The following is a 25789-nucleotide window of genomic DNA, read 5'->3' as shown; positions in this document are numbered from 1 at the left end:
CATTACGGTCACGGAGACATTGTGGATTGGGACTTGCATTCGATGATAACACGGATCTTTATAAGCTCCACAATGGAAGTACTGTCAGAAGAATCAGGGAAGCTACTGTAAGGCAAGATAGACAAATCCATCATTTGCGGTCTGAATATGGACTGCAATGCATGGACCGGCCGCAGGTCTCCTGACTCGAAATTGACAGCCATTAGCCATTTATGTGGCTGTTAATTTCAGGTCTGGAAACACGGTTCTGGTCCTTGCAGGGCGGTCTGTATTCAGACCCTGACACACGGATGTGTGAATCTGGCCTTGGGGTGCCTTTAGACTGTCTGCCTGTGGACTTTAAACTACCACCAGTCGGTGTTTGTGTAATGGCTTGTGTAGACAGATCTACCCGTATTCAATGCATACAGAACATAGAATATCATAGTAACAGCAGCATAGGATGATGTGCTGCCAAGAATAACGATTGTGTGTACCACCAATAAAATCAGTTCATCCAACAAATGATCGTTTTGTTCTTTTGTGTAAATCAAATTTTATTCGAATAAAGAACATGTTTACAAGTGATAGGATAGGCAACATATGATATAGAGTAGAATAACTCAAATCGTGGAGGTAATAAGTAATACAACACTTTTCTACTTGCATAAGAATTCCTTTGATTACACAGTTCAGGTCAGACCATCATCACCCATGTAATAGCTTTGCTTTGGAGATGATGCCCACTGGGTGACCGACAATCCGACCCCCATACAAAAATTTATGCAGCCTCGTTTAGAAAGGGGAGGCAACGAAGATGCACAAAGTCCCTGAGATGGCAATCCTGTCTAACAATGCAAACATAACATAAAATGTACAAAGAGGAAAGAAAGATGAAAAAAGAGGAAATTGTAGGGGGAGAGGGAAAAGAAAAGAAGGACCAAGAATATGTCTCGTCTGGGTCGTGTGCAGCCCCCGGCACTTTTGTTTTGAGGAATGGACAAACATAGAGGTCTCACGCCCCCAACTGAAGCTTGAAGCCATAGTGCCAGGTGTGGTGTGTCTCTATACATAATCCACGGTGCCCACAGCCTGAACACTCGCACCCCCGAGTCAGACGCCTGGCCGACCAGCTCCTCCATCCTATAGATCTGGTTAATCTCGGCCACCAGTTCAGCCCGCGAGGGCACTTTGGTCTGCCTCCAGTACCTTGGGATTAATCTCCTTGCCCAAGTCAAAAAATGCCTTAACATGCTTCTCTTGAAGTTGGCGATCGAGATATTGCTTAAGAATAGAAGAGCCAGTTCCGGCGTCGGCTCAAACCTAGTGGATGACACTTTATTCAGAAGGGCAAACACGTCTAGCCAAAAATATTGTATGAGAGGACAAGACCACCACATGTGGATGTATGAGCCTCTATTGTTTGAGCATCTCCAGCATTCTTCAGAGACAGATGGGAACATGGAATGAATTCTGGAGGGGCAGTGATCCCACCTAGAAACTATTTTGTAGCCCCGTTCCTGTGACGCTACATCCAGCGACGACTTGTGGGTAAAGAGTAATATTTTTAAGCGTTCCTCATGTGTGAGGGGTCTCCCCAAATCCACCTCCCATTTCAAGAAGAAAGGGGCATCATCCTCCCGTCCAGACAACTCAATCTGGAACATTTTGTATAGCAGGGCAATGGTGTGTTACAGAGGCTCTCCCCCCAGACACAGAGACTCAAAGGGCGTCAAGGGCCTATAAAAGTTAGTTTGTGGTGAAAGGGAGTTAATAAAGCTCTTCAATTGCTCATAACCAAACCAAGCTCCTGCGGGAGTGCAGTTGTCAGGAAAGAATGAAGGGGCCTCATACCCACATTGGACACTAGATCCCTCATTATGGACACCATGCCTCTGGACATGTGAAGAAATATGTTGCCTGTTAAATCTGTCGGGAGTAGAGAATTATTATGTAAAGGTGTCAGTGGTCCAGGTATAGTGGAAATGCCCAGGAGTGTGTTCGAACTCCTGAGAAATGAGAACAAGCTCTTTACGAGGAACGGCCTGGCCTGAGTGCGAAGGGGCTGGCGACCACAACTCTACGAGAGGGGCATAGTCTGTCTGAGACATCTCCACCTCCACCCAGCGCTTGGAGGTTTTATGGTAGAGATCCAGAAGGCATGTTCCCAATGAAACAAGGTGATATTTTTTGAGGTCTGGAAGGCCTGCCCCCCCGCAAGTCTAGGCTTGTTCAAGACTCTATAGGCCAGCCGAGGGCGTCTGTGTGCCCAGATGAATCTGGTTATGGCTGTTTTTAATCGTGAAAAAAAGGGAAGCTGGCAAGGGTATGGGAATTGCTTGAAAAAAATATAACAGGCGAGGCAGAATATCCATCTTTATGGCATTTATCCTGCCTACCCAGGATATTGGCAGCTTATTCCATTTCAGGAGGTCCGCCTCTATCTTCCCCACAACTTTAAGGATATTAGCTCCGTTCGTTTTGTTCTTTAGCAGGGTGCTGGACAGCCTGTTTAGCAAAGAAGATAGGAAACAATTCTTTATGATTAACAGCCTGTCTTACCAGACCCTGAGGCTCTGTTAATGCTGCAGCTTCACTATGTAATGCGGACAAGTGCCAGTGTACCATTTATTTGCATCGGGGCATAAAGCTAGGGTCACACAACCATAGATTCTCCCATTCGAGATAATCTGATCGATTATGCTAATGACACTCTGCTCAACTCTGATCCTAGTGTCAGCATAGTGATCTGATTGTCTTGGATTAAAGAATCAGCGCATACTGTCAGGAGAAGATGAAGAACAAAATTTCTCCATCTTCTCCATTGAGTCCATGAAAATTGGATTTTACTAGCATGTCATCCGAGTGCAGAGCCATATTTTATACGCACCCATAAACTTGAACAGATGAGTGGCATCTGATTTGTACAGCAAATTGCAGCGCACTGTGATTTTTTTTTTTTTTTTTTTTTATCCCTTGCCGCATCGATATGAGAAACAGTTGATCCACACCGCCCCATTGAATATCATTGGTCCGAGTGCTATCCTATAAATAAATCAGATAGGACTAGTCCAATTAATACGATGCTGTGAGCGAGCCCTTACAAAAAGAATTGCTTGTGAAAGTTTAAGAAGCTAAAATAAATATATTTTTTTTACCTCCATTGATAGTGAGGGCCTCCACAGCCTTGTAAGATGATACACAGTAAATAGGATGCGACAAATGTAAAGGTAATTGGTGCAAAAACTTTTTATAGAATTTGAGGGTATACCGTAACATTTCACAATTATTTCCAGTTTGTGTAACAAGTGAAAGGGAAAAAAGTTTGTCGTGTAACTTTATCGGAAATGTAGACATAATGTTACAAATCGGGACAGGACCTTAGGAAGAAATGGCCGGATGGATAGTGCAAAACTGTGTTTATACCGGGGTGGGAATAAGTTTCCTCACTGCGTCCAGAAGGTCATTAAACTCCGTATTCTGAAAGTGTCCGCGGTCTGAGAACTTATGCAACTCGGCCCCCAAATTATCAGCTACTGTCTGCTGCTCCTGCCAAGGGAGGAATGGATCATCTGTGGAACCAAACTGGATAATGTGACCACAGTTTGATTTAATCTTTTCCCATTGCCAAGGACGACTGAAATAACCTGAGGAGAAATAATAAATGTCCACAATTAAGAAATGGTTTCCTTACAATTTAGAGTAAAACTTTTCCTCCTGTGAACCATCGCAAATGGAATATTTCAGAGTGTAGTGGCCCATTTGGACAAGCCAATCCGCAAACAACCCTACATAAGAGCTCTCATTCCCATTCTATTGGCCTAAACACATGGGCAACCACTCGACGAATGATCAGAATGAGCGACACTTTCCATTCTGACCTAAAACTTGTAGTTATCTGCGTCATATCGCCCCATGTAGTATATATGAAAATCAACCGCACTCACATGGAGAACGTGGACATTTTTAACATGCTGGAAAATATCAAATAAGCGTGGTTGTTGGGTATGGGGACAAAGAAGTGACCAGTGACATTTCGACTCATCCTGGATCATTATCAAATAGTCGCTAGAGGAGAAGTGAAAAAAATATAATAAAGTCCAGTTGACAAAATTGTATTTTTCTAATTTCTGTATATATTTTAACAGCACATTTATAGTGTGGTTCATTTTCGTACACAGTGTGTCCACCCATATCCTGTCCTCTGCCATTAACTTGAGAATGGCGGCAGCTATACGCATAGAAGTGGTGTCTAGGTATAGTAAAGTAGCCATGCGCTACGCAAGGAAACCACCTCTATCGCCACCTGGTGGAAAACAATGGAGTTAGCATTTTTATCTCAAAAACGGAACGAGATAGAGAAAAAAAAAAAAAATTACAAAGTTGTAGAGCATCATCAACAGAAATGCTATGATTAGAACGTGTAAAACTCACAAGGCTGCGGACGTGAAACGATACCTCATGGAGACCTTCCTACAAGTCATTGGGTATGGTGGCTGCGTGGAGTGGCCTCCACGCTCACCTGACCTGACCCCATTGGACTTCTTTCTGTCAGGTCACATCAAACAGCAGGTGTATGCGACCTCTCCACCAACCTTGCAGGACCTACGACGACATATCACAGATGCTTGTGCAAACGTGTCACCTACCATATTGCACAACGTGCAACAAGATACAGTATGCTGTCCAGAGTCCAGATGTGCATTACAGCTGACGGTGGGCACTTTGAACATCAAAGTTCAATGAGCGCCATATGCATGACCAGCATTCAATGTTTTTTTTTGGGGGTGGGGGGTCATGGGTTTCATATCATAGCATTTCTGTATCCAAGGTGTCAATTCGTATTGAATTGATGATGTCCTACAATTTTTCAATTCACTTTTTTCTCTATCTCGTTTTGTTTTCAAGATAAAAATGCTAACTCCGTTATTTTCCACCAGGTGGCGCTATAGGTGGTTTCATTGCGTAGCGCATGGCTACTTTACTATACCTAGACACCACTTCTATGCCTATAGCTGCCGCCATTCTCAAGTTAATGGAGGTGGACAGGATATGGGTGGACACACTGTATACTACTTAGACTACCCAGTTCAACCAGCACCTCCTTACCATGCTGAGTGCGCACCAAATCTCTGTAATCGCCCCATGTAAACCACAAATTTGCTGCCAATAAAGATTTTTTCTTCTTGTGCACCGAACAATAATCTTAAGACTCACGCTGTACACGTATCACGCTCGTTGACCTGTGAACTGGCGAGTAAATGACTGCCGATCAGTGATGGTTTAACAGCCCGGATAGCCTTTTGCAAAAAGAGCCATAAATATTGTTTCACCAAACATTCAGTTGGGGATTATTCAGAAAATATTTCCGTGTTCTCGGCTGCACAATGGCTTATTACAAATACACCCATTATATTTTAGTTCTGGGAGATGGGTGCACCTGGACTATGCACCATCAGAGCTCTGCCGCAATTGTTTTCTGTTGGATTTGCATAACTACAATAGGGAAAAATACTGCAAATGAAATTGGGGTACAGGAAGCAGCTTTGCACTTGTATGGAGAGATAACATGACAATGCCCAAGAGGCCTTACAGTTTATATCCTTTTTAGGTCCAATGTAATTATCTACAGAAAAGCAATACAATTTTTGCTGCTCTGGTCCGGTGTCCAGTCTGGTCCCCAGTGGCAGCTGGCCTCTTTCTGCGCATGGCAGTTTGGATCCATCTGGCCAATAGGCCCTGCATCAACCAAGGATGCCAGACACAAATGAAAAGCAGCTGCCATGGCGGACCGGAGTGGATGCGGAACCAGGAGAGTGCAAATTGCCTTGTTCATCTCTATAACCACTTCACAATCTCATGAAGTAAATACAGAGCATTCGGTTCTAAGTGGAGTTCGCCAATACCCCATATGTGGCTGAAAACCACTTTTGAGGCACAGTACAAAGCTAAGAATGTAAGGAGTGCCACATCGGGGTGCAGATTTTGCTGAAATGTTTTTGAGGGTGCCATGTCACATTGCCAGAGCCCCTGAAGTGCCAGAACAGCAGAAACCCCATACGTCATGCCATTTTACAAACTACACTCCTCAATGAATTCATCTAGGGTTGTAGTGAGCAAATTAACACCACAGGTGCCACACAGTTTATATCATTGGGCGGTGAAGAAAAAATTACATTTTTATCACTAAAATGTTGATTTAGGGCCACGTTTTTAATTTTAAAAGGGCTAATAGGAAAAAATGGAGATATAGTTTGTTCTGAAATTTCTCCTTAAGTACACCAGTATCCAATATAAAGTCTCAAAGTACTTTTGAGGCACAGTGCAAAACTCAGAAGGGAAGGAGTGCCATATTATAGCACACATTTTGCTGTTCTGGTGGGTGCTATGTCGCATTGGCAGAACCCCTGAGGTATTAGAACAGCAGAACCCCCCCCACAAGTGACCCCATTTTACAAACTACACCTTTCAATTACTTGATCCAGGGTGCAGTGAATATAGGGACATCACAGGTACTTCATGGAATTTTATACCATTGGGCAGTAAAGAAAACATAATTACATTTTTAACTCTAAAATTCTATTTTACAGTTTCACAAGATGGAAGAAGTAAAAATGGCACCAAACTGTGTTAGACAATCTCTATGGAAAATAGCAAAACACTATACAGTATATGGCTCTATAGTATTGTTTGGCCACAAAACAGAGATTGGGATGGAAGGAGTGCAAGTGAGGACTTGCTTTATTTTTGTGGAATGAGTTAAAGCATGTACTTGGAACATTTTACATGACATTTTGGATGACATTTTACCTGTGCTCCACACTGCGCACTTACATTGGCGTTTACATCTAAATCTCCTAAATCTCACTATAATGTTGCAGTAAAATTACTTTGGACTCTGACCTCTGTCTTGCGGTGTCTGTCTTTTCAGTGCAGAACTGTGACCAACCACACTTTTACAAACATTTAAAAAGACGGATACCCCTAGATCATAGGCCAGACACAGTCAAAAATGACTCCCGCTGCCTCATTATAGTGAACCTTCTTTTGAGGATTCTGTTTGAATTATGTATTCCAGAAGTTTACTTGTAAAACCCGATGTAAGCGTTCAGTGTAGAGCAGAGGATAAATGTGAGCTGCGCCATACTGCGATCTTTGGGATGAAGAATAAACAAAGTCAAGAATTGCTTTTATTTATTTTTTACGCCTTTTACCATGGGGTATAAGTAATTAGATGGCTTTATTCTTGGAGTCGGTGCAATTTCAGCTATACCAGATTTATATTGGGTTCTTACGTTTGGCTGCTATCACACACTAAAACAACTCTTTAAAGTTTTGGCATCACTATATTTTCAGAGCTATAATTATTCTGTATTTCTACCGACAGTCATGTGAGAGCTTTTTTTTTGCAAGATGTGTTGAAGTTTTTATTTGTATCATTTTCTGGCACATAATATTTGTTGATCGCTTTCCACTTCAATTTTTGGGAGGCAGAATAAACAAAAAACAACAATTCATAAAGTTTGGGGGGGATTCTTTTCAAACCGTTCACAGTGACGTAAAAGTGATGACCGCTTTATTCTTCGAGTCAGTACGATTACAGCGATACCACATTTATATCATATTTTACATTTTTGATGCTTTTGCACAATAAAAATAAATTTTTGGTGTAATAGAAAAATAATTGTTTTTGCATCGCTTGCCTTATTTTTTCACTGACTGCAATGTGTGGTGGCATGTTTTTTTGTGGGACAAGATGACTGTTTCAGCTGTACCATTTTTATGTATATTAGACTTTTTGATTGCGTTTTATTCCACTTTTTTTCTTTGCAGTATGATGAAAAAGTTGTTATTTTGCCACTTTTTTTAATTTATCGTTCTTACGCTGTTCACTGAAGGGGTGAAAATGTGTAAACGTTTTATACATCGGGTCCTCCTGGACACGGCCAAACAAAATATGTGTTTCTTTTGTTTATTTTTGTATTTACATAAACATACATAATTTATTGGTGTGTGTATAATATATACTTTAATATATATATATATATATATATATATATATATATATATATATATATATATATATTTATTTTATTTATTTATTTTATTTGTTGTTTTTTTTTGTGACGCTTTTTTTTTTATATTTTTACAAATTTGTTAAACTTTTTTTTCACTTTTTTTTACAAAGCCCCTCCTATGGGACATTAACTTTTATTAGTCTGATTGCTGGTCTAATGTATTGCCATGCACAATTATGGTAATGCATTATACACTGGCAGATCGCCCTGCTTCTGGTTGGGTCTAACTGTCCACCATACATGGCAGATGTGGAGCCATTTTGACCTCTGACCGCCATGACAATCCTTCGGCTCCACCGTGATCATGTCACTAGAGTGCTGAAGGAGTGAGAGAAGGGCCACACTCCATCTCACACACTTCTAAGTGCAGTGATCGCTATTGATTGCAGCATATAGAAGGGATAACATAATCGAGACTTGAATCAATCAGGCCCCGATGATGTTGCCGGTCAGAACTAGGCTTCTGTACAAGAATCGTGGCACATTCGGGACTCGGGGGGTCCAGATCCCAGCTTGACCGCCGATCGTAAACAAATATCGGCACTTCACAAAGCCCAACAAGCGCCAATAATTATGTCAATTCCACCTCAAAAACATGTCGAGAATTTGACCTTTTCTTACCATTGACTCTGCAAAAACTCTTACTGTCGCTCACATTCATTCTCGCCTGGATTATTGTAATTCTTTACTAATTGGTCTCCCTGTTACTAAACTCTCCCCTCTCCAGTCCATTCTGAATGCCGCAGCCAGGATCATTTTCCTCTGCAACCGCTTCACTGATGCCTCTGCTCTTTGCCAGTCATTGCACTGGTTGCCTATCCGCTACAGAATCCAACATAAACTTATCACTCTCACTCACAAAGCTCTCCACGGTTCCGCACCACCCTACATCTCCTCCCTCATCTCTGTCTATCACCCCACCCGTGCCCTCCGCTCTGCTAATGACCTAAGACTGACATCCTCAACAATTCGAACCTCCCACTCCCGTCTTCAAGATTTCTCACGAGTTGCACCTATGCTCTGGAACACACTACCAAGAGAAATCCGATTAATTCCCAACATCCACACCTTTAAGCGGGCCCTAAAAACGCATTTCTTTAGACTAGCCTATCACCTCACTGCCCTGATCTAATCTAGACTCTTTTTGCCCTTCATAACAAAAAATGTACTTCCAATTCTTGTCCCCTGTACCGGTATAAATTCTGGCCAATGACGGGTTCATGCAGCTGGTTTTGAATACCCTTTTAAATCGATGGCCGGACCATATATAACAAGCTTTTCTCCCCCATTCACCTTTTGTGCCTCCCCTATTCCCTCATAGACTGTAAGCTTACGAGCAGGGCCCTCACTCCTGGTATCTTAATTTTTGTTTTTTTTTGTATTGTCTCAAATTGTCTGTACATGTCCCCTCTGAATTGTAAAGCGCTGCGGAATATGTTGGCGCTATAGAAATAAAACTTATTATTTACCTTCAGCATTCGAGAAAAGGTTAAAGGATAGGGTCAGGACAGAGGACATTTTTACAAGTCCCCCACATCTGATCAACATGCCGCTGGGGGCCCATTGTACTCCAGTTATGCCACTGCATGTAGTCCTCCTTATTCATTAGCTTTGTATAGCCCTGTCCCCACCACTGATGAGAAGCTCTCTGTCTATGCACAGTGTACAGAGAAAGCTGGCAACCAGTTGTGTGGGTGATGTTATACAGAGAACTCCTAGATGTGCATAAGACAAAACTGTGATTTTTATCAAAACTTTAGCAATTAGCCTTGTAAGTGACATAGCAGGAATCAGGGTCTCTGCCCCTATATCATTCTGCTCTTAGATGGGGGAGCAATAACCTGGTGATAGTTGTCCTTTAAGTTGTTTTGAGCCTGTAATTTATTAACATACCACTTTCTCTTTCGTTTTCATCTCCCAAATCCGAGGTGTATGCTGCCACAAGAATTATTGCAAACACTTGATGTGTTTCGGCAAACCTAAAGCGTATGGAGAAAATCATAGAATCAGTCAATTAGAGAATCAGAAAGACATATACAAGAAATAGACATAAGTGTAAATCTTAGCCACATGCTGCAGTGTTACGGAGCCAGATGGACTTTTAATTCCTCTGTACATTTATGTAAATCAAATGAATGATCGGAACGTGGCACGAGGAAGAGGAGGAATGGCACACAGTACGCATACCTCATGGCCGCCGCGGCTCCGGAGCTGTGCCCTATGACTATAGTCTTGCTGTCACACTTCAGTTCTGATTCCATGAATGGTAGCCATACTGATTCTCTTGCTGTGACTAGATTTTAGAAGGGAAAATAACATACATATTAGAGAATTGCCGTATGGTTATAAAGCTTTGGCTGAAGCACACATCCAGTTTTTGAAGGATTAAATATTGTGAGGCTAAGAAAATTATGTAACTCAAGTTTATACTATTCTTCTGTTATTCATATTTCTTCATTTGTGAGAGGTTTAGTTAAAGCCAACATGTATCATCAGAAAATCACCTATTCTTGAGTACATAAAACCTTGTACTTATATGTCCTGACATTTTATCAATGAGGTAATGAATGTTCTGCCATGCTACATGCAATTGGGCACACAAATCATCAAGATCCCCTGCTGACAGCTCTTTTTTTTGAACTGCCAAACAATGATGTCGCAAATGTGCTGTGCTCCATGGCAGACAAGGCCGGAGACGCTGCAGGCCATGGTAGCACCTCCAGGCAATGTAGACTGCTACCAATAACACGAGCAACATTGTAGCTAAGCATGGCAATCCATGTTAAAAAAAGGCTCCTGAGACACTTTTGAGAAATGGTCGTACCACTGGTTCCAAGAACAAATCAATTTAATGCCGAACTGTTTGTGTAACCAAAATGAAGACTACCGTACATTATGACACCCCGCACTATTGTCCCGGTTCGTGACACAAGGATGTGTTTATGGCTGTGCTCTAACAGAAGCTGAGGTGGGATGGCTACCCTCGTAATCTTGTACAGAAAATGAATTACAAAAACAAAAATTAGAAAAAAAAGAGAATTTTTTTACTATCTGACTTTATTTAAAATGATATAAGAGGTAAGTAACCCGATAAGACTTCTATCACAGTACTCTACGTAAAAGCTGGCATATACACACTGTAGACATACTTACATGGATCCGGCATGTTACGGAGCACACACTTGAAATTTGGAATCTGCAAACAAATGAAAACATTAAAGGGGTTCTCTGCCCAGTTTTTAAATCTGACAGCGTCAAGGTATTGTGGTAAAATAATAAAAGAAGGCACACTCACCCCTGAGCTCCGCTCCCAGCTCCAGCGCTGCATCTCCACCAGTCTCTGCTGCACAAGAAGTGAAGTGGTCATGTCCTTGACCAACAGTGACTAATGATGAGCGAATTTTGAAATATTCAGATTCTTGATACTCGTAACGAGTACTGTCTAATACTCGTGTATGCATTCTGAATAGTGTGTGCAATGCAAGTCAATGGGGAATACTCGCAATGTAATGAGTAACCCGAATACCGCACTATTCATGCGGGCAGCAAATACTGCGGAATTCGGGTTACTCCTTACATTGCGAGTTTTCCCCATTGACTTGCATTGCACACACTATTCAGAATGCATACGTATTAGACAGTACTCGTTATGAGTATAGTGAATCCGAGTATTTTGAAACTTGCTCCTCATTACCAGTGACCTGACAGCGGTGGTTGCTGATTGGCTGAAGGGAAGTTGAAAATTGTAGCAGCAGTATAGGTCAGGTGTGAATATTCCTAACTTCATTACCATGGATTTATGTTGTAAAATTAAAAAACTGAGTGGAGAACCCCTTAAAATTACATATTACTGCCCTGTTCTAACACTCCCCAATGAACAAGCATGTTGAATTTCAACATGCCCAATCCGCTGTTTTCTCAGGAGACAAACCGCCATAAGAAATGTCAGGCAGCTGCTTTCTCCCTTTTGAAAACACATTCATATTCAGCCAAACAAATTGTACATGTGTATGATGGGAATAGCTATATACCAAACAATCCTCCATCCGACAGCTATCTGACTGTATACCGTAATGACCTTAAAGCATAAACGCATAAATATCAGTTTTTATAGAATCATGTTCAAAATTACTTTAGTGAAAGTTTCCAAATTTAAAGTGGCAGCAAAACTGTCCTATAAAATGAACAAAATGCACAGCAATGTGAAAACGACACTGCTGTGCACACATTCCGGTCTATGTCACACCTTTTAACCACTTCAAGGTTCGCAAACCGTAAAGCGGTTAAAAGAAGTAACACAAAAATGTCTGACAAAAAGCTAGCATTTTCTTGAATCAGCTTCACCTTAGAAAAAACCCAGTGAGTGCGCCGGGATCTAAATAACGCTGTCTGCACATACCCCAGGGGAGCTTTTCTTTTCCCAAAGAACACTTGATGTGTTTTGGAACTATTTCTTACTGAAGTAGTTTGTATTCCAATCTGCTTCAAATAAGTGAACATACATTTTATTTTTCTTAAGAGGTTTTATATTTTTGAGTATTTTGGAGCAGATTCACTCCCCCCAAAAGTTAAAGGGAACTTGTCCCCAGTTTTTTGCCCTATAAGCTGCGGCCACCACCACCGGGCTTTTATATACAGCATTCTAACATGCTGTATATAAGAGCCCAGGCCGCTGTGTAGAATGTAAAAATTACTTTATAATACTCACCTAACGGTTGCGCTGCGGTGGATTATAGTCAGACGGGCATCTCCGTTGTCCAGTGCCTCCTCCTTCGGCCATCTTCGTCCTCCTTCTGAAGCCTGAGTGCATGACGCATCCTACACACTCGCCGGTCTCGCACAGGTGCACTACAATACTTTGATCTGCCCTGCTCAGGGCAGATCAAAGTGCCTCTGCGCGGGACCTCAATGCCAGCGAGTGTGAATGACGTAGGACGCGTCATGCACACCGGCTACAGAAAAAGGACGGCAAAGATGGCCCAAAGAGGCAGCGCTGGCACCAGACAACGGAGACGCCCATCTGACTCAAATCCACTGCAGCGCAACCGTTAGGTGAGTATTATAAAGTGTTTTTTATGTTCTACACAGCCGCCTGGGCTCTTATATACAGTATCCTGGAATGCTGTACATAAGATCCCACTGGTGGTGGCCGCACCTTATAGGCCGAAAAACTGGTGACAGCAGCTTTGCAAATACCTTGTTTGATGCAAACAAGTCTCAGCTATTTGTGATTAGGAAATCCCTGTAACAATGTACTATACATAGAAAAATACCTGAGCTGGCTCGGCCATGTACGTAGTTGTGTACGTAGCCACTCTTGCTTTAATGTCATCTTTTGTGCCGCCTGCAGCAATGAATGATCCAGATACCAGAAATACACAGGGTGACATTAGGATATACCGCCACACTGTACACAAGCGGTAATCACTCAGTTCCTGTCCTCACAATACAATTATGCTATACTATACAGACAATTAGAATAGTACCATGGAAAGTCAATTACCCAGCCTGTCTGTGGACATTCACATTGTACATTCTGTAGGCAGGCCACTCATACAGACACTTTGCATCATTTCTCACCTTGTCTAGTCTCTTCTTAGTCCAACCATACCAGATACAGGACGCCACATTCCCTCCTCCATTGCCGGGCACTATGACAGCTTTTACAGGAGAAACCACTGCTGCAGCCAAGCCTTCAGACATCACTACACGCTACAACTCAATGTGAAGGGAAAGCTCCTCCTGAGTGAAATGCATCATGGGAATTGTAGTTTCTGGGTACAAAGACATGCAAGAGTAGAGCTACAAATAGACACAGTTAGGCCTCATTCACACTTCTAGTTTTCGGTACCTGTTATGTCCATTTTCACACATACTGGAGACACGTTCACACGCATAGTAATGAAAATCAATGGAGATCTCGACACCTCTGTTTTTCAAAAAGAAGACAGTGTGATCCACACGGATACATCTCTTTTTAATTGGCAGCACAGACACACGGACACATGCATGTTAATTGGTTCGTTAAAAACACGTACAGCACACGGTAGACATCCATGTGACATCCGTGTGCCGTCTGTGTGCTGTACATGTTAACATTGCAAAATATAGGAGAAGATTTGTCATTTCATTCTTCATTTAACCATACTGGAAAAACACGGATGCAACACACAAACACACGAATGACACACACACACACGGATGACACTCACAAATGACACATATACATACGGATGACACACACGGGGGACACACACATACACACTGATGACACACGGATGACACACATACACATGGATGACACTCACGGATGACACACATACACACAAATGACACACATACACACGAATGACACACACATACACACGGATGATACACATGCACACAGGAACGGCCACATGGATGAACATAATGAACCTTGCAAGACCTGCGTTTTTTTTTAACAGACGTGTGAAGGAGGCTTAAGATGCACAATAAAATGTTAATGGATGGGGAGGGGCGCCGTGGGAGACACAGTTCACAGGTATACTACATACTATGCTCATTCAGTCCCCGGAACCATTAGGCCAAGCAAGAGATTGGTAATTAGAGTAAAGGGGGCTTTACACGCAGCGACATCGATAGAGATGCCGCTCGTGAAAGCGCCCGCCCCCGTCGTTTGTGTGTCACGGGCAAATCACTGCCCGTGGCGCACGATATCGCTAGGCCCCGTCACACAAACTTACCTGCCTAACGACATCGCTCTGGCCGGCGCACTGCCTCTTTTCTAATATCTTTAAACTTGTCAAAGAGTTGGATATTGACTAAAAGGGCCACTTAATATGTTGGTTTCCTAAAAAGAGCCACTCTTTGGCTGGGTCCTTCCCGGAGGGATATCTGGCTAGTTTTCTGTGTTGAGACTCCTAACAGTGGCTCCACGGAGTTTTTTGATTTGCATATTTCCCAGTGGGCAATGCACCTAGAATTTCACTGTCTTGAGCACCCTTCTTGGCTGCTGGCAGTGTTTTCTCTGGCTGGTCTCCCCGAGATCAGTGATTGTTTTGTCTTTTCTAAGGGGGAGGTTCGTGCGGCGTCGCAGCGACGTCACACGGCAGGCATCCAATAGAAGCGGAGGGCCGGAGAGCAGCCGAATGAAAGTCACGCCCACCACGTTGCCGGAGGACGCAGGTACGGTGTTGTTCGTCGTTCCTGGGGTGTCACACGTAGCGATGTGTGCTGCCTCAGGAACGACGAACAACCTGCGTCCTGCACCATCAACGATATTTGGGATTTGAACGACGTGTCAATGATCAACGATGTCACACGCAACGACGTCGCTAACGAGGCCGGATGTGTGTCACGAATTCCGTGACCCCAACGACATCTCGTTAGCGTTGTCATTGCATGTAACGGGGCCTTAAGGGTCCCGTTACATGTAGCGACGTTCCAGCGATCCCGACAATGATACGACCTGGTCAGGATCGCTGGTACGTTGCTACATGGTCGCTAGTGATTTGTCAAACAGGCAGATCTAATTAACGACGCAGCAATGATACGGCGATCCGTATAACGACTTCGGCGGTCGTTGGGACCCTGTCACACAGCAGCTATTCTGATGACTGAGACCTCGATAGAGGCGTAGTGTTTCCACCCAGGCGAGTCGCCAATGAGGTCGCTCGTCGTTGTTATGGCGTCAAACACAGCGATGCATGCTGCCCAGCGGGACACCAATGATCAAAAAATGAACCAGGACGTTCAGGTACGATCGGCGATATCGCAGCGGGGGGGCGGTCGCTGCTATATGTCAGACGTAGCGAGATTGCTAGCGAGGTTGCTGTTGCGTCACAAAACCTGTGATGTTTCAGCGTTCTCGGTAACAACATCGCTATGTGTAACAGGGCCTTTACGCAATCATTCTATGAACCTTGTTAGTGTCACAGAGGCCTCAATTAAGCCATTGTTCTCCCAGCCACTAGTCAGTCAGATTATGTGGAAGGTGATAGTAGACCCAGTGGAGCCATCACCACAGAGGGTCTCCATGCAGTCCCAGGTGAGGGGCTCGCCTCAGGAAAATACCTCCACCAATGCACAGCTTGCATTGAGAGTGGGCTGTTTTCCGGGGGCTTGAACCTGGGGGGCAGCCTGGGGTACTGAGGATACTGACGAGGTGATGGGAGGTTCTTGGAGGTGCTTCGGTCATGGTATTTATCTTGAGGAGCATATACTGAGACTGTAGACCATAGCGGCGGGAGATAAAAAGGCTGGGGCCAAACAAAAGTTGGGAGACAGTGCGTATCGCCTGGTATGGGGGCAGTAGACTTGGGGCATCTCAATTTGACCATCTACCCTGAGTTGTAGTGATGTGTCGGTCGCGAACGATCCGACACAAAGATCCGGCTCCCTGCTGTGAACGACAGGAGCCGGATCACCAGTGTGAGCCACTCAAATCTCTAAACGGCTCTTTTCGCCACCAAAATCCCGCCCACCCTCGGCTAAACTCCGCCTACTCAGCAATCTAATTGGCCGTTTGTAAGTGGGCGGGGTTTAGCCGTGGGTGGGTGGGGCTTTGGCGGCGTTACTATACTCTTAAATATGTGTTCACCTCGGGTGAACACATATTTAATAAGGAGCCAAGAACGATCTGAAAGATCCGGCTCTTTTTGGTGAGCGGAACCATGGGAACCAGATCACCAAAAAGAGTCGGACTGCCCATCACTACTGAGTTGCTGTACTTTTACTTTGCATATGGCGCCAGGGAGTCTCCTCCAGTCTCCCCTCCATCTCTTTTGCTGTGGCCGGCGTCTGTCCGCATCCAGAAGAGGCAACTGGGGATGGACAGAGGAGCAGGGAAGGGTGGGGGATGGGAATATAAGATTTCTTTACCACATTGTGCCATATACAAAGGGCAGACAAGCCCTAGTGTTGAGGAAAGCCATTAGATCAAATACTTGATTAACCTCTTGACAAGGGATTGTGGGTGGCTCAGTGGTTAGCACTGCAGTCTTCCAGTGCTGGGGTCCTGGGTTCAATTCCCACCAAGGACAACATCTGCAAGGAGTTTGTATGTTCTCCTGTGTTCGCGTGGGTTTCCTCTGGGGTCTCCGGTTTCCTCCCATACTCCAAAAAACATACTGATAGGGACTCTAGATTGTGAGCCCCAACGGGGACAGTATGACCAATGTATGTAAAGTGCTGTGGAATTAATAGCGCTATATAAATGAATAAATTATTATATTTTTATTGTTATTAATTTGCCTTACATGAGTCAGGTTTTCAGGTATAACTAAGATGGCCACCGATGACATCACAGACCCTACCATCAGCATGGATCCACCAGATGACGTCCCTCCTATCACCATCACCATGGAACCATCCAATGACGTCATAGATCTGCCTTCGATGACGCCCAAAAATCAGCTCATGGACTAAGACATTGTTCAACCCACTGACCAATGGACACATCCATGTATGCTCACTATAGAGCCGACCATGCCCCTTTCCTAGGTTATATAAAGGCATGCTCTTGAATAAATCAGCAGTTCTGAGCCACCTCTGACTAGTGATGGGCAGTCCGGCTCTTTTTGGTGATCCGATTCCCATGGCTCCGTTCACCAAAAAGAGCCGGTGTTCACCCCAGGTGAACACATATTTAAGATTATAGTAATGCCACCAAAGCCCCGCCCATCCGTGGCTAAACCCCGCCCACTTACAAGCGTCCAATTAGATTGCTGAGTAGGCGGAGTTTAGCTGCGGGTGGGCAGGGTTTTGACTGCGAAAAGAGTCGTTTTGAGATTTTATTGGCTCACACTAGTGATCCGGCTCCTGTCGATCACAGCAGGCAGCCGGATCTTTGTGTCGGATCGTTCACGACTGACACATCACTACCTCTGACCGAGGAAAGATGAATATCCGACTGTGTGTGTCTGATGTCATTTTTCAAGCATGCACTCGATCCATACCAATTAGGCCAGGCAGCAGGCAACTAGTGATCTCTGGTTAGAATGTGTTTAGAATAATTTAAAAAAAAGCAAAAAAATAAAAGCAAAGCTTTCCCTTAGGTTAGTTCACACTATGAGATTTTGTTTTTTTTCCAGCAAAGTGGACAGAATTGCATCACGTGGAAAATCCACAGGCAAAAGCGCTTGTACTCCGCACGGTTGTATCAATAAAGTTTTGTCAAAGCCAAATACCAAATACCAGGCAGTGACATAGAAAAGGGAGACAAAAAACAAAGCTGCAAAAATGAGAAAAATAATGTAATTTAGCAAATTGTTCCAGAAATCCTAGACACCTAATACTGAGGCGACAGCCGGCACATTACACAAGGTTTACTGAGGGGAGATTTTCTATAACATGCCCAAAATAGTGCCAATAAAATACATATAAAGTATCCAATAAAATCATGGCCTCACTGCTACGTGGGCAAAGAAAAGTGTTATGAAAAATGTACGTGCACAGCGCCCAGAATAGCTGCGTTTTCTGTGAGTACGTGTGCACGGGGCAGAGGTCACTCCTGAGCAGTAAACACGGAGGTCTCCATAGCAACCAGCTATTTGTCTAAATACAGAGCGGAAGGCCCCGGGAGAGCGCCCGGCATGGTGACGTCAGAGGACTGGCAGGGGCGGGGCCTTCTGCTACTGAAATGGCGATTCCAGGTGATGACGTATCACAGCTTAGGGAGGATCCTCCTGCTGATTGGTCGAACTTCACAGGCGCGGTGACGTCAGAGGAGTGGCAGAGGCTGAGCCTTCTGCTGGTGAAATGGCGACCCCAGCTGATGACGTCTCATATGGCAGGGAGGATCCTCCTGCTGATTGGTCGGAGCTCACATACGTGGCTGCTGGCACAGGACGTCTCCTAAGACTGGCGTCACTCCGTGTAACCGGCCTATTGCTGAGCTGTACCTCTCCGGCCGGAACCTTCCCCGGATACCGAAACCGGCCAAAGACTGACACCGACCGCGCTGTGGATGAGATAGAGGTAAGGGCGGGCTGGAGGGCTCTCTGTGCTCCCGGTGCAGGGCTGTGCAGGTCATGTGTCACCCGGGGGAACACGGTTATGATGGTAACGTGTATGGATGTGGTCATGTGTATATACCGTGTATGGGTCTGGTCTTATGTATATAGTAGACATAGGTCTGGTCTTATACTGTATATATGTGAGTCTGGTCTTCTGTATACAGTCTATATGGGTCTGGTCTTATGTATATAGTGGACATAGGTCTGGTCTTCTGTATATATGTGAGTCTGGTCTTCTGTATACAGTGTGTATGGGTCTGGTCTTCTGTATACAGTGTGTATGGGTCTGGTCTTATGTATATAGTGGACATAAGTCTGGTCTTCTGTATATATGTGAGTCTGGTCTTCTGTATACAGTGTGTATGGGTCTGGTCTTCTGTATACAGTGTGTATGGGTCTGGTCTTCTGTATACAGTGTGTATGGGTCTGGTCTTCTGTATACAGTGTGTATGGGTCTGGTCTTCTGTATACAGTGTGTATGGGTCTGGTCTTCTGTATACAGTGTGTATGGGTCTGGTCTTCTGTATACAGTGTGTATGGGTCTGGTCTTCTGGATACAGTGTGTACGGGTCTGGTCTTCTGGATACAGTGTGTACGGGTCTGGTCTTCTGGATACAGTGTGTACGGGTCTGGTCTTCTGGATACAGTGTGTACGGGTCTGGTCTTCTGGATACAGTGTGTACGGGTCTGGTCTTCTGGATACAGTGTGTACGGGTCTGGTCTTCTGGATACAGTGTGTACGGGTCTGGTCTTCTGGATACAGTGTGTACGGGTCTGGTCTTCTGGATACAGTGTGTACGGGTCTGGTCTTCTGGATACAGTGTGTACGGGTCTGGTCTTCTGGATACAGTGTGTACGGGTCTGGTCTTCTGGATACAGTGTGTACGGGTCTGGTCTTCTGGATACAGTGTGTACGGGTCTGGTCTTCTGGATACAGTGTGTACGGGTCTGGTCTTCTGGATACAGTGTGTACGGGTCTGGTCTTCTGGATACAGTGTGTACGGGTCTGGTCTTCTGGATACAGTGTGTACGGGTCTGGTCTTCTGGATACAGTGTGTACGGGTCTGGTCTTCTGGATACAGTGTGTACGGGTCTGGTCTTCTGGATACAGTGTGTACGGGTCTGGTCTTCTGGATACAGTGTGTACGGGTCTGGTCTTCTGGATACAGTGTGTACGGGTCTGGTCTTCTGGATACAGTGTGTACGGGTCTGGTCTTCTGGATACAGTGTGTACGGGTCTGGTCTTCTGGATACGGTGTGTACGGGTCTGGTCTTCTGGATACGGTGTGTACGGGTCTGGTCTTCTGGATACGGTGTGTACGGGTCTGGTCTTCTGGATACGGTGTGTACGGGTCTGGTCCTCTGGATACGGTGTGTATGGGTCTGGTCCTCTGGATACGGTGTGTATGGGTCTGGTCCTCTGTATACGGTGTGTATGGGTCTGGTCCTCTGTATACGGTGTGTATGGGTCTGGTCCTCTGTATACGGTGTGTATGGGTCTGGTCCTCTGTATACGGTGTGTATGGGTCTGGCCTTCTGTATACGGTGTGTACGGGTCTGGCCTTCTGTATACGGTGTGTACGGGTCTGGCCTTCTGTATACGGTGTGTACGGGTCTGGCCTTCTGTATACGGTGTGTACGGGTCTGGCCTTCTGTATACGGTGTGTACGGGTCTGGTCTTCTGGATACGGTGTGTACGGGTCTGGTCTTCTGGATACGGTGTGTACGGGTCTGGTCTTCTGGATACGGTGTGTACGGGTCTGGTCTTCTGGATACGGTGTGTACGGGTCTGGTCTTCTGTATACGGTGTGTACGGGTCTGGTCTTCTGTATACGGTGTGTACGGGTCTGGTCTTCTGTATACGGTGTGTACGGGTCTGGTCTTCTGTATACAGTGTGTACGGGTCTGGTCTTCTGTATACAGTGTGTACGGGTCTGGTCTTCTGTATACAGTGTGTACGGGTCTGGGTCTGGTGTTAGGATTCCTATATCTGATGGACAGTTCTGGTTCTGTTCACACTTATAATAGTTTAGTGCCCATCATTAGTCTGTGTAGTAATCGGATGGCCCCACTAGTGGAATCCATTATGCTCCCATCATGGCCCCTCTTACACAGTATGATTGAGTCCTTAGATATATTTTTTCATGTATCAGTAAAAAAAAAGCCATTAAGTTTTCCAATCAGGAGAATGTGTAGAGGTGGCAATGGGAGGATGTAATGTGCGGCTGCTATGGATTGTTATTGGCCCGTCATCTGGTGTCTCTTGAATGCCTGTACTCCCAGCGATGGGGTTACTGTGATGCAATATTAGTAATTAATGGAATATGCATAAACAGGGTTACAAGTGTCTCGGAGATGTCAGCATTGCTTTACAGTAATTGTAGTTATGTGAACGATTTAATAATTATATTACATTGTATTATGTAGCAGTGTATTTTATATACTAGAGACAGTTGCAGTCTGCAGAGCTCCGATAGTTATCAATGAGTATAGGTCTATGAACATGCATTACTGATAAGTAAATGCATATAAAATTGAGATGCTTAGCTTATACAAATGGGAAGTTTTATGTGAGCCCAATAGCCAACGTTAAAGCGTATCTCTAATGTTGGGTCCGTATGTACTATAATGCCTCTGTGGGTTAAAAAACCCTACAATTTATGAGCAGGTAGGAACCTGTTAATAAAGAGTTAAAATCGCCTAAAGCTGATGAGTAGGAGTGCTCAATCAGAAGGCATGACCCTGTACTCTAAAGAACAAGACTGATGGGTCTTTCTAAAACGCAAGTGTGAACAGGTGCATACTAAGGCTATGTGCCCACGCTACAGGATTTACCGCGGATTTACCGCGGATTTTGCCGCGGATTTGCCGAAAATCTGCAGCAGCAGCACTTCCAAGCCATTTCAATGGCATTTTGGAAATGCTGTGCCCATGCTGCGGATTTTTCCGCGGCGGATTTGCCGCGGATTTTGATCCGGAAAAATCTGCAGCATGTCAATTGTTTGGTGCAGATTTGGTGCGGATTTTTGGCTTTGAATGGGGAAAAAAAAAAAAAAAATCCGCGGCAAATCCGCGGGTGCGGATTTGCCGCGAAAGTCGCGGATTTTCAGGCAAAAAAATCCGCAGGGACATTCTAGCGTGGGCACATAGCCTTAGGATGAGATATATTTTTAATCCAAAGAGAGGCATTAGAGTAGATAGAGACCCTATGTAAGAGAGATCCCTTTATGTTTGCTGTTGGGCTCACATAAAACTGGCCTTTTTATACGCTGTCTTAACGTTTAAATATATTTTCTTAGAAGTGATGCATATTCATATTCCTATATTCACTGTTCGGGTACGTGCCCATGAACAGGACCTGCTGTGTCCCGGACTCGGCAGGTCTTGACCTGGGAGGCCGCGAGTCTCCAATGCAAGAGACTGCAGCTGCCTATGATCAGGGTTCGGGGTGCTGTGGTCTCTCACTTGTGTTCTCCCTACAGAGAACGCTTGCGACTCTGCAGCAAAGAATTGACATGCTGTGGCTTGGGAAGCCGCACCGCAGGTCAGTTTTCGCTGTGGGCAATACATGCACAGTGGGCATGGGATTTCTAGAAATCCATCCAATGTGCTTGTACTGCACAACACAGCGAAAATGTGGTGCATTCAAAACACTGCAAACATTGATCGTGGGCACGCAGCCTAACATATCTCAGCATTTCAGAGTGCAGCTGTCTTTATTTGTTATAATATTTCTTATGTTCAGTATGTGCCATTTCACACTTGGGTGTTAGGAAATGTCATCAGTCTTTTCACATCAGAAGGTCACTATTTATTTATTTTTTGCTTACACTGAGTGAGGTGGAGAGGATTGTAAATGCTTTCTGCACCAACACAGGAAGAAAAAATGAAATGTGATCAGATCCTGATGGGTGAAGACTGTGGCAGTCTGCGATCTATACTGTGATTTGGGACAGTGATGTTAAAAAAAATAAAATATATATATATATATTTATAAATTAAATAATCTTGACACAATTGCAGCAGTAAAAAAATAATGTGAAGGCAACAGCTCCTAATCCTCACATCACATTGCGTATTGTTTGGGTTGGTAAATCTGAGTGTGTGTAGTTACTCAGCCGAGCCCCTCACACAATGGCCGTCCTCCCCCCCGGCGGGGCGCTCCACACTTGGCCTTTGGTACTTGCTCCTACACGTTGCATGGGAACTTTCTGATCAGTTCTTTCTGGAGATGTGCGTGTAAGAGGCTACAAAGTACAGGCGCCCCGGCCTATCTGCTGCTGACGCTGCTCTGGCTACATATGTCATACACTTGCCTGGGGCATATGATGTTTTTCCTGCAATTATATCACTTAAAGGGGGTTTCTATTTTTAGTAAATTATTATGCTTTGGTGCTGTTCAGTGTAAAAACAGACTGAGCTTTACTCCCCTCCCCAGGTCCAGCACTGTGGTCATGTCGCCAGCACTGCAGCCAGTCATTACGCTCAGCAAACAATGGTGATCTGAAATCCATTTCAGAGGACTTTTCTCACGTGTTTGGGCATCTTTAGTGTACACTCCATCTGACGTATATTTACACCTCTGCCTGCACTTTGCTGTACTTAGATGACATAATCATAGTGTGTGCTCAGAGGTGACTGTGGCATCTAAGGGTACTTTCACACTTGCGTTGTTTGGCATCCGTCGCAATCTGCCACTTTGGGAAACAGCGCAATTCGTTCATGGATGTGCGCTGTTTTCTACTGACTTGTATTGATACAACGCAAGGCCATCAGTCACAATGTATCTGCCGGGCAGAAAGAATGCAGCATGTAGCATTTTGCTGCGCTTCCCAGAGCGTAAAAAAAAGCAATGTGCTGGATTCCGTCGGCGTCCGTCATTTTTATAATGGAAGCCTATGGTGGTGGAATCCGTCATTTGACGGATCCGTCTTTACACAATTGCTCATGCTCAGTTGAGTAAATCTCTGAGAGGAAAAAAAAGCTACAACGGATTCCGTTGTTTTGCAGGATCCATCACATCAGTTGTGCCACTATATGCAACGCATCCGTTACATCCGTCACACAACGCAATGTGACGGATGCCACACAATGCAAGTGGGAAACTAGCCTAAGTAACTGATAGAGGAAGAGTGCGATTAAGAGTTCCCATGTAATTATTGATATATTTTTGGGTGGGGGGAATGGTTCAAGTTCCTTCCATGAAAAGTTAATCTAAAGTCAGAGTGCCTGGGTGATGAGCATTACATTACAAAGGAGATCTGCCACCTCAGCAAACCAGCTGCTGGGCAGGAGGCCGGTCTGGTGGATTATAGATGGCGGCCTGGGACTCCTTAAGCTGGGTTTACACACTGCAACATCGCAAAGGACATCGCTGTAACGTCACCGGTTTGGTGACGCAATAGCGACCTCCCTAAGTCGCTGGTGAGCTGTCAAACAGGCAAACCTGGCCAACAACGCAACAGCGATCCGGACCTGCAGAGCGACCTAGCTGGTTGTTGGGGACGTTGATAAGCAGCCTTTTGAAAGGGAAGTTGCTAACAAAGTCTCTGCAAAGTCTTCACACACTGAAACTTCATGCTGCACAGCGGGAAACAAAGGACCTAGGAATGGTCCTGAACGATTTGTAACGATTACAACTTCACAGCAGGGGCCGGGTCGCTGATAGGTTTCACACACTGCAACATCGCAAACAACATCGCTATTGCGTCACAAAACCGGTGACGTTACAGCGATGTCGTTTGAGATGTTGCAGTGTGTAAAGCCACCTTTAATGTGGAGCTGTACTTTACAGGTATTGTTGTGCTGATCCCCAGCATCTAGTGGATTAGATTTCAGTGATGTCTATCTGCATAGTGACTAGCTTATCACCCACTGTCTGGTACATGGGATAGTGCCTGAAGGACACCTCGGTGCCACTTATCATGGAGTCTGGCCATTAGAGCTGAAGTGACCTGTACACTGTGTTGTGTGTGTGTGTGTGTGTGTGTGTGTGTGTGTGTGTGTATATATATGTATGTATGTATGTATGTATGTATGTATGTATATGTGTTAGATTAGTCTGTCTGAACCTATTAATGTAAAGCGCCGCTGATACATTTGTATGGCATCAGATTATCTCCAAGGAGAAACAAAGGATCAAATGTTTAAAATCTAAAGGTGGCTTTACACACTGCAACATCTCAAACGACATCGCTGTAACGTCACCGGTTTTGTGACGTAATAGCGACCTCCCTAGCGACATTGCAGTGTGTGAAACACATCAGCGACCTGGCCCCTGCTGTGAAGTTGTGATCGCTACAAATCGTTCAGGACCATTCTTTGGTCCTTTGTTTCCCGCTGTGCAGCATGATCGCTAGAAAGTCTCAGTGTGTAAAGGGGACTTTACAGCGACTTTGTTAGCGACTTCCCTTCAAAAAGCTGCTTTACAACGTCCCCAATGACTAGCTAGGTCGCTCTGCAGGTCCGGATCGCTGTTGCGTCGTTGGCCAGGTTTGCCTGTTTGACAGCTCACCAGCGACTCACCAGAGACTTTGTAGCGATCCCGGCCAGGTTGGGATCGCTGGTGGGATCGCTAGAAAGTCTCAGTGTGTAAAGGGGCCTTAACAAGTTGGATCCTTTTCTCCCTCAAGGTCTTCTGTCGAGGGGAGGGGGGGGGGGCGGGTTTGAGCGATGTGCCCGCATACACAGACTGTCTGCACATAATGGCGGGTTCAGATGACTTCAGTCTGTGTT

At 44.6% G+C, this 25789-nt stretch overlaps 2 protein-coding genes across 2 annotated transcripts in view; one reads left to right on the top strand and one right to left on the bottom strand.

The window, feature by feature from the left end:
- Positions 1-3210: 3210 nt before the first annotated feature.
- On the bottom strand, positions 3211-13809 carry RBBP9 (RB binding protein 9, serine hydrolase). The gene is made up of 5 exons (XM_075339399.1): positions 13638-13809; positions 11211-11253; positions 10245-10350; positions 9951-10036; positions 3211-3626 (listed from the first exon to the last, which is right to left on the bottom strand). Exons 1-5 carry the CDS (start codon positions 13758-13760, stop codon positions 3400-3402), a joined length of 585 nt encoding a protein of 194 aa, XP_075195514.1. The 5' UTR covers positions 13761-13809; the 3' UTR covers positions 3211-3399.
- Positions 13810-18862: 5053 nt separating this feature from the next.
- The window catches only part of SEC23B (SEC23 homolog B, COPII component), a 53625-nt gene continuing 46698 nt past the window's right edge, over positions 18863-25789 (top strand). Inside the window, exon 1 of the mRNA XM_075339398.1 lies at positions 18863-19016. The gene's annotated coding sequence lies outside the window, so the exon portion shown is untranslated. The remainder of the gene's footprint in view (positions 19017-25789) is intronic.

The sequence above is a fragment of the Anomaloglossus baeobatrachus genome, chromosome 3, assembly GCF_048569485.1.
Source record: "Anomaloglossus baeobatrachus isolate aAnoBae1 chromosome 3, aAnoBae1.hap1, whole genome shotgun sequence".
NCBI lineage: Eukaryota > Metazoa > Chordata > Amphibia > Anura > Aromobatidae > Anomaloglossus > Anomaloglossus baeobatrachus.
Note: the sequence above shows the minus strand (reverse complement) of the source record. Positions and strands in the feature narration are given on the sequence as shown.